Source organism: Pollicipes pollicipes, unplaced genomic scaffold (assembly GCF_011947565.3).
Source record: "Pollicipes pollicipes isolate AB1234 unplaced genomic scaffold, Ppol_2.1 Scaffold_4740;HRSCAF=5597_pilon_pilon_pilon, whole genome shotgun sequence".
Classification (NCBI taxonomy): Eukaryota; Metazoa; Arthropoda; class Thecostraca; order Pollicipedomorpha; family Pollicipedidae; genus Pollicipes; species Pollicipes pollicipes.
In genome coordinates this window covers 35,169,139-35,178,142 of record NW_023596545.1, presented here as the reverse complement: position 1 = coordinate 35,178,142, position 9,004 = coordinate 35,169,139, and the positions used below count along the sequence as shown (strand labels likewise).

At 52.0% G+C, this 9,004-nt stretch overlaps 1 protein-coding gene across 6 annotated transcripts; it reads right to left on the bottom strand.

The window, feature by feature from the left end:
- Positions 1-1,060: 1,060 nt before the first annotated feature.
- On the bottom strand, positions 1,061-7,960 carry LOC119098694 (PC-esterase domain-containing protein 1A). 6 transcript variants are annotated; one of them, XM_037221691.1, is made up of 8 exons: positions 7,922-7,960; positions 5,281-5,372; positions 4,828-4,907; positions 4,261-4,487; positions 3,799-3,949; positions 2,898-3,025; positions 2,457-2,530; positions 1,061-2,010 (listed from the first exon to the last, which is right to left on the bottom strand). In XM_037221691.1, the coding sequence occupies exons 2-8, from the start codon at positions 5,354-5,356 to the stop codon at positions 1,832-1,834; spliced, it is 915 nt and encodes a 304-aa protein (XP_037077586.1). In that variant the 5' UTR covers positions 5,357-5,372; positions 7,922-7,960; the 3' UTR covers positions 1,061-1,831. The 6 variants fall into 6 exon arrangements, with proteins under 6 accessions (XP_037077586.1, XP_037077583.1, XP_037077585.1 ...); XM_037221688.1 differs by lacking the exon at positions 7,922-7,960 and adding an exon at positions 7,717-7,836; XM_037221690.1 differs by lacking the exon at positions 7,922-7,960 and adding an exon at positions 7,724-7,836.
- Between the last annotated feature and the right edge of the window lie 1,044 nt (positions 7,961-9,004).

Genomic DNA, 9,004 nt, shown 5'->3' with positions numbered 1-9,004 from the left:
GTTTCTGCTCCTCCATCGGAGCTCCATTGCCTTGTTTTTTTATCTGTCAAAGTGACTAGGTAGTTGATATTACGCTCGAGATACATGCTTGGTTGGTTGACTTGTGCAGGCGCGCGGAGCTCTAGATTATCCCGCCCGTGCCGTACTGCTGTGTGTTGCAGGATGTCTCACAAACCGTTCATAGGTAGGATGCAACACTGTGTGCCCATTCACCCCTGTATCTTTGTCGATCGACTCTTGTCCTCAATACATCCTGAAAACATGAGATTTCTCGTTTCGGCCGGCATCGAGTCGAGGAATCACGAGGCAAAAGCAGTGAGCTGATGCGGCCGGCCTCGCAGAAACAGCACGTGGCCGTGGAGGCTGACCGAGGCCCGACCATCATCGCGGCTCGGGACATCGCCAATGGGCACCGTCTCGTGGAACCGAATTGGCAGGCTGCCCGCGAGCTGCGCGCAGGCTATCGCCGCCCCCACGCGCCTCCAGAGTCCGCAACGATGCCTTGTTGGGTCAGTGCCTGTTCGCTCGGAAACGAGCTCGATTCTCGCCGGGGTGTCTAAACGCTTCACTGGGAATTTTGTTAGCATACTCGGCGCTTGTGCAGCAGCTGCAGGACAAGCCCGCCGTCAAACGACGTCTGCGATGATGCGTTGATGCGACTGCGTCTACAATTATAACCGAGACATTAAACACATCTCCCGTTGCGTTGATTCGTTTGTTCGCCATCGTTGTGGCAGCGCGTGAGTCGTCGAATGTTTTAACAGCGAGCGGTACACTTTGTGCCCCGCGAACCTTCAGGAAAGGGTCATGACACACGCAAGCCACGTGTTTCTACGAGTTTCGGCTATGCTGCACCTCGGTTCAGTCTCAAATCTCCAGCGTGTGGCCGCGCGCCGCGACAGCCACAGCGGGCCAGTTGGCCTGCGGCCGCTGAACACGAGCAGCCCTCAGCTCCCTCTAGCGGAGTGGATGTCACGTGCGGGGACCGTCCACTGCCAGACCTCCGCCGTGACGCGTCACGCGGCCCAGCTCGAGTGAAGTAAGCAATACGTGGCGAGGACCGGTCGCACAGGAACACTTTCCACATCTGGGCACGCTTGCGCAGCATTTATTTATCAAAAGTTTTACCCGAGCTTGGCCACAGCCGCCGCGGCAGACCGCCTGGAGATCACAGTTGCTTCAGTTGTTGGCACATCGCGTAGCTGCACTCACTGACAATCATTGCTGGGGTCCACGGCTATTACCACTTGTCACGCTTCCGCCCAGGGCCCATGGCACAGTACCGCAGGAGCGGCTTTCAGCTTTGGGAGAGCCCAGGCCCCGAGCCTTACGCAGAGTTCCACACTTGTCTCTGCTATGCGCGTAGCTCACTGACATCAACACAAACATTCTAAAAAGACGTCGCACGCTTGGGTCCGTCAGAAAACGTGCGGGAAGCACGAACGCTACAAATGAGACCTTCTGAGTTACGTTACAACTGTTATGGAATGACGCAAAACTGCAGCGAATGTTCATACACAATGAAAGCACTTCTTGGCTAACACAGCTCTGTTATGAGGGTACGTCTGCATGTTGCCGAACTCAGCGCCGAGGCTCTCTCTCTCTCTACGCTCTCACCGCGCGCTGCGCCGTCCTCTTTGATCTTCCCCTGGCTGCACTGGCGGCCCAGCCCAGCCCCTCCCTCCTCGCCCCACCGGAGAGCGAGATCACCTCCCGCCGAGAGCCAGCTCCCCTCACGCCTCTTCCTCCGGTGTCACTCCGCCGAGCCGCGCCCCGGACCGCAGGCCGGCCCGTCCGGAGCTGCGCCCCGCGGCACCCCTGGCGGCGCCCCCTAGCGGGTGCCGGGCGCCTGGTCGCCGCGCACGTAGCGAGCCGCCGCCAGCTGGCCGGCGGTCAGCGGGCGGCCGCTGATGTCCTGTATGGCGTCCGGAGAGAGGCACGACTCGGCGGCGGCGCGCCGCAGCAGGCGGCCAGGACCCCGTCCCGGCGGGTGACGGTTCCACGACAGACCTGCCGCACCCCAAACACGCACACGTGGCTGCCGAGAGTGTCACCGACACGTCAGCGGAACAGTCATCGACAAGCAGCGGTGGTGGTGTGGTGTAGCTTCCTATCCAGTTGGAGCGGGGAGGGGGCGACCTCCTCTTAAAGGTTGAGAAGAGCGTAGGCCGGATTCGGGGAGAAACCCTTTTCTTGTGCATTCTCCGATACATTTAACAGTTTTCCTCGCTTACCCACGCAGCTCATTTTGCGTAACTAAGTCCTTTCGAGCAGTGTACGTTACGTCAGTAGCACCGCCAAGGGCATGACTAATCGTGAGCATTTGATTCCATTGCCAAACACCTAGCTGTGCTGTGCACTGGCCCAAAACGCACGCAACTTAACACCGTTCATTCTTACAAACGCACGAGAGACACGGGTGCACGCTCGCGGGCAGGTGAGATGTCATAACTCACAGATGTGGGTGAGCAGCATGTTGGTGGTGGCGCGGATGGCCCTGGGACTCCAGTGGATGCCATCCCGGTTACGACTGGAAGGCGAACGAAAGTCAAATGCGGCTGCGTGATAAAAAGGCGCGGACTCCGCTGGCCTACCGGGCCGCCAGAAATGGCGGCAGAATACCGCGGCAACGGAAGAGTATGAGTTATCTGCCATTGAACAAGGATGACTCACAGGCCTTAGTTGTAGACTGGAGATAGAAAGTATACTACACCGCTGAAAGCCCTTTCCTTCCACTCAGCTCTGCACACAGCCCTCCCCCACCCCCCACAGTACAGTGGACAACGTCAACAGTGTATAATACTCCGTCCCCCAGTTCAAACCCGTCCCCCTGCAGGTGCCGTCGACACCGCACCCTCCCCGTGACCCTGACGCCGGGCCCGTCCCATCTCACTCACTGGTGGATCAGACAGCGGAACTGGTAGTGCACGTCCAGCACGTCGTAGCCGAACTCGCGCACCACGCCGGCGCAGAAGCTGTTGGCCTCCATCACGTCGAAGCGGAGCGTGTGGCGCAGAAACTCCACCTGGCGCCCGGCAGCGGACGGCAGGGCGGTCAGCCACCAGGGCACGGCGGGAGTCGCGCGCACACCGCCACCTCGCGGAGCAAGCACGGCATGGACGGCCACCGCGCGGCGCGGCGCGGCGTTGTTCGTTTCGCGGAGGGGCCGGCAGGCGGTGTGGGAGGCAGTAAGTGTACCGGGTCCAGTCAGGGAGATCAGAGTTTAATTTCCAGCATTGCACGCTTCAATGACTGTGGGAAAATTCGTGAAAAGTGCGATGGAAATCATCGCAATCATCGCCGCGAATCTGTTCACAACTGCCAAGACCGATAAATCTCAAGTGGCAGCTACATTAAAACAAAACAAACTCTCGGCATCGCGACATCAGAAGTCGCCTATAACGCACGGACGTTACGTACTTACTTTCATTTTCTGGTATGAATCTTCCGCGATTTCGATGCAACACACTACGCTCTGCGTGCCACGCGAACAAAACCGCATCGGCAAGACAAATCCTGCGCGAACGCCGCCGAGCTTTTCAATGCTACCACACCAACTAAATAAAAAAACGCGCAGGCACTCCATGGTTTCCAGTGCATACGACGTGGGAGGTGTGGACAGCCAGCAAGCAGAATCAGCCACCACACAAAACACAGCAGCAGAGGCTGCACGACGTCTGCCGTGCGCTGCTGACCGTCTATGCACGACTGCCTGCCTCCGGGGCGACAGTGCCGTCACCGGTTTGACGTCGGCAGGTGTCACTCGTCGCCAGTCTGACGGCAGACACCCGAGATCACCTGTTTGATGAGGAAGCCTCCGCGCGGCTCGGACGACACCGGCATGGCCGTCAGCCACACCAGCATGGTGTCCGGCCGCACCGCCAGCTGCACGTGCTGCAGGAACCGGTGCAGGTTTACCTTGTACTCCTCGACGCCCCGCGGGCCCCACCTGGGCGGTGAGCCAGCCGTCATGCGAGGAGGAGCGGCGAGGGACGGGTGCGCCGCAGCCGGAGGCGTCAGTAGGACCGCGAAAAGCTGGACAGAGCACCGGCGCAGGCGAGCAGCCGGTGAGGCACCCACCGACGAAGCCCATCCCGCCGCTAGCCCGGGCCAGTAGCAGACAAGAGAGCAGGCAGCGCAGGCTGGAGAAAGGCCACATCCAGCACCAGAGCCAACACCGCCACAGACCACCAACCGACCACGCACGATGCCCATGCAAGGTTTGGCGCGCGGCCGGCCACCGCGCCGACATCGCCCCACCTGGAAATGTCCCAGACGCAGCTGTTGACGACGACGAGGTCGGGCGACGCCTGGCGCATCTGGTCCAGCAGCCCGCGCATGTAAGCCGAGTAGATGCGCGTGCAGAACATGAAGCAGACGTTGAGGAGGCCGTTGGGCGAGCTGTAGTGACGCACCTCGCGGTAGTCGCGGCCGCGGGACGCCATCAGCCCGTCCACCAGCCGGTCGCCGGCGAAACTCTGCTCCAGCTGCGCCGCCGCGCGACGCGCCAGAGGAGGGGAGGGGAGGGAGGCGGGGTAGCCAGTGTCAGCTCGCTGCACGTGGCGACGCTGCTGTGATGATGGTGAACGGCAGGCCGGTGGGGCCATAACGGAGGTGATCGGGCGATGGTTCATCGGACCACTGGCCATCGGACCATCGGATGATTCGTGCCGACCAGCCGCAAGCTTGGGCCAGGCAGCACAGCCTAGCCACTGCACAGGTCGGCGAAAAGGTCTTCAGCACTTGTTGAAAAGAAGAGCTATGTCCCATCAGGAGGTCGTCTGATAGCACTGAGGTGATTCAAATACCGACTAGCGTACGACATACCTTGGCTTTCAGGAATTTCAGAGGAGTGTATGAGCAGTTGTTGGACAGCCAGACCAGGTCTTTGTACAGTCCCCTTACATCTGAAACGGAAATAGGCAAACCTGTAGACCATGACACTCAGTTTACACTTATTCATATTTGCAACGTGATTTTCGCCGCCTTACCTCTGTTTGCCAAAATGCACGAGTCTGAAAAGACCAAAGATCTTTGCGTAGAGTATGCGCACAGAAAGACATCGGATGGAGTATTACAAAGACTGCAACCTGTTCTCACATGCAGTGAGGCTATGAATATGGCCATCTGCACTTCTTTATGCCTCCGAGCTCATGGTAGACCCCAGTGGGTGCTAAGCAGAACTGTCAGGAATGCAGACCTTTTCGTGGAGCTGTGAAGTGATGCCCATCAACTACCTGCGTATCGAACCTTCACTTGATTGCAAGGCTGCGAACTTACTGGAGTCTCCCACGTACACCACAGTCTTTCCCCTCAACAACGATGTCAGCTCTTCAGGCGTAAAAACGTCAGGCATCTTTCATGTATCTTCCCTGGAAGAACATTTGCTTTTGTGACAACATGTTTGGGATGCAAAATTTCGACCAGAGTAGCACTTAGTTACTAGTAACTGCTAAGCTTAATGCATTTAGCAACTTGATGCATGCACAATTGATGACAGACTGGCACTGTCATAAGACAAACTTGCACGGTAATTGAATCAGAGTATGCCAATATTTCGGTACGTTCAGGAACCCAATGGTGAGTTCAAAAAAATTATTTCCAGATGTCCAGATATCTTGCTATATATTATGGATATTGGATATAATCCTTTCCAGTTAACTTTCCCACACATTGGGGAAAGACGATCAGTACAACTATTTCGCCACGGGCCCTGATAAGCAACGTATATCAGGTATAGAGGCGGGTGACAACATTCAAGGATCAACTGCTGTGTTCAAGGCCAAGATACCAAGACTCGCTCCATAACCATTGCTATGAGCTTGACATGATGTGCATTAAGCCAGGATGCTTATTTCCCATCTATAAAATTTTAAACAAGATTTGCACACTCAATGCCGAGAAAACGTCGCGAAACGGTCATCATCCTCACGAGATGGGCCCAGATGACCAGCGATAGCGCCGTGAGTCGATGCTGCAAATGTCGGAACTTCCATGTTGGATGCAAAATCTTGTAAAATGACGCTCTCCAAAGCTTCATTGTGATCCGCAAACAAATGTTTGGGAATAATATTATGATTAAAAGACCAAAAATGTTGTACTGGCACATGCTGTACATCCCCCACACCTATGCTTGTGAGTATAAATTAAGGAAGAAACTGTGGGTGGCAATGACATCTATCTCCAGCCCCAGCCACATTAAATGATGGTTATTAGCTGGGGTAACAGGTTGCTAATAAAAAATAGCATTATGTGTAAATACATGGACCATGCAAGGTCACAGTTCCAGAGACAACACACAGTCTGGGGAATGGTACATTGCCTGGCTAGCATTTTACATCTTGACACAATGTCATAGGGCTAAAGTTAATGCTAAATATTGAAAAGGATGGGAGTGACTGCTTCTGTTTATGCTTGCATGATGATCTGCTGACTAGACTATGGCAACCTCAGGACATAAAAGCTCAGCTCATAGTTATGCCACATATATTTTCACATGCTATGTTGCCATACATAACAAACATAACACCAAATCCAAATGTCCTCTAAGTTCTTTTGTCCACCAAACAAGAAGTGGTGTACATGGATGTCTTAACATCAACCATGGAATTAACTTTCAACATGTTCCAACTTGAACCAGTCACAGTGCTTGTGGATACCAGAGGCTCCACACAATCTGCCACCTTTTGGTATGTCAACCCTGTGTGATTGTCAAAAATGCAAAATAATCTTGCTTTCCCTGTGCTAAATAAATTACTCTTATCTGTAATTGACTTTAAGGGATACATATTGAGCTTTATAAAAGTGCCACTGCCCCATTTGCATTGCATGTAACACAGGTCTGGACTCAGCACCCAGCAGAGGAAAGAGTGGGGCTTATTATCTGAATGTGTCCTGGGGCAAAGTCATCAGTCATAGGTATGTATCCTAGGTGTACCATCATTGTCTAAAAGCATTGGGTGTACCCTTTTGCCTTTAGCAAATATACATTACACTGAAATAGCTGCCATATAGAGAGGGAATAATTTTATTTTGGAACTCTTTTACTGAAAAATTTATAAAATGTATTTATTACAAATTTGCATCTGTATTGGAATTTTTATTTGCACTTGTGAATTGCTATAAACCATGCTAGCAAGCACAACCTTAAAGGAAACTACCAAACATCTGTATGTGACATGCATAGCAAATTGTGGCATATTTTTCTTGAACACGACATTTACTTTGCTATCCACTTGCTTTTTATGCTGTATTTTGCTCACTTTTCTAACTAATTATATGGACTTTTCACCCCAAGCACTATTGTACCAATATCATGGTTTAAGTTCTTTGAGCTTTAGATGCACAATCACAAAATATATGACAAAAGTGCAAAGTGGACCATATTCCAATTGATCTATTTTTCTCAGGGTCCATGGGAGGGGCATATAGTTTTGCATTCAGTTTTGGGTCCCTGCCCTGCCCAAGTTTGGGAGGAAAATTAGTCACCTTCAGGGAAAAACATATTTATAATGCATTTTCAGTAGAGGTTTAGTCATTTTCTATACTGAGCTACCCAAATTATTTTACAAAACTACTTCCTCGGTTCATAGGCTACTTTGGGGTCAACATGTTGCGTTTCAGAAGGCCACACATTTTGACATGTTATGTACATCAATCCTGGAAGTCGGATGGGGGGATCACCAATATATTGAACACATCACTAGTAAAACTCACTGCAGACTTCTCACCACACATGCAAAGAAACGCGACAGGATGTCACTGCGAACTGGGAGGCTCAACCGCAGGGTGTCAATTCATTTTGAAAAAGGCGGGTGCGAGCACTACATCACTATGTCCGTGTGCCCACGTTAGATAGCCTTGCTTATGCGCTACAGCATCTATCAAATTTGAAACTTTTTGGCAATGACTTTTCCCTCACAAGTAAAGGTTTTCCTTCATGACCTGCGGGGCAATTCCTTCCGCTCTCATTTCATATGCAAGAGCAGGGCTGATGTTTCCTTTTCATTTGGTTAGGGAGGGGGAGGTGGCTTCAGGCTCGTTCAAATTGGACTTGGGTCCCCAATCTGGGAAGCAAGTGCGCAAAATCCGGGTAGAAACCTGTTTGTTGGCATAATTTCGGGCCGGCTCCCTCATTTTTCTCTGTTCAGCCCACAATGCATTTCCGAAATTCCACCCCTGTATAAGAGACTATGTCACCTCCCTTCTCACTTTTTCCTCCATGGCAAAGCGTTTTTTCTAAGATGCACGTTAAAGAGCCCACTAAGCAAGGTCAATGGTCAGCAAGGTAGAAAAATATGTAACGTGACGTATTCCCCTGTACCTGATGTCCGTGAAGTTAGCGATTTATTCGGCGATTTATTCAGCGATGAGGACCGATTTCCCTGAAAAAGGTGTGAAGGTCAATTGTGACATCAGGACACCGAATATCACCGTTATTTTACAATATCATGTGACCTTCAAGGTCAAAAGCTAGGTCAAAGGACGGGAACTCGATATGAACTAAAATTAACGGCCGATTTTCAACTTGCAGATGTCAGAGTAATCACGACAGAAAGAACTAGCGTCCATCAGGAAATCCTGGTCTCTCAAGGTCACCCTTCAAGGTCAAACACCGACTCAAAGGACGAGGAACTCAATATCAACCAAAAATTACCGGTCGTTTTGAAAACTATCAGCATCAAAATTTAGACAAGCGCAAGAGCTAGCATCCGTCAAAAAGTTCTGACACCTCAAGGTCACCCTTCGCGGTCAAGCGCGGGCGCAAAGAACGGGGAACTCAATATCACCACAAAATTACCGGCCGATTTTAAACTTGCCACTGTCGCAATATTTGCCTTGGAAAAAACTAGCGTCCGTGTAAAGGTCCTCACATGTCAAGGTCATTCTTCAAGATCAAATGCGGACCCAAAGAACGAGGAACTCCACATCACCCAAATTTTGCCGGCTGATTTTAAACTTGCGAAGGTGAGAAAATTCACCACAGATAAAACTAGTGTATGTC

Coding starts and splice junctions, on each gene's coding strand:
- LOC119098694 (XM_037221691.1), bottom strand. CDS start 5,356: ATGCCTGACGTTTTTACGCCTGAAGAGCTGACATCGTTGTTGAGGGGA. Junction 4,488..4,827: donor TGAAATTCCTGAAAGCCAAG/GTATGTCGTACG, acceptor GCGGCGGCGCAG/CTGGAGCAGAGTTTCGCCGG. Junction 2,531..2,897: donor TTCCGCTGTCTGATCCACCA/GTGAGTGAGATG, acceptor TTCGCCTTCCAG/TCGTAACCGGGATGGCATCC.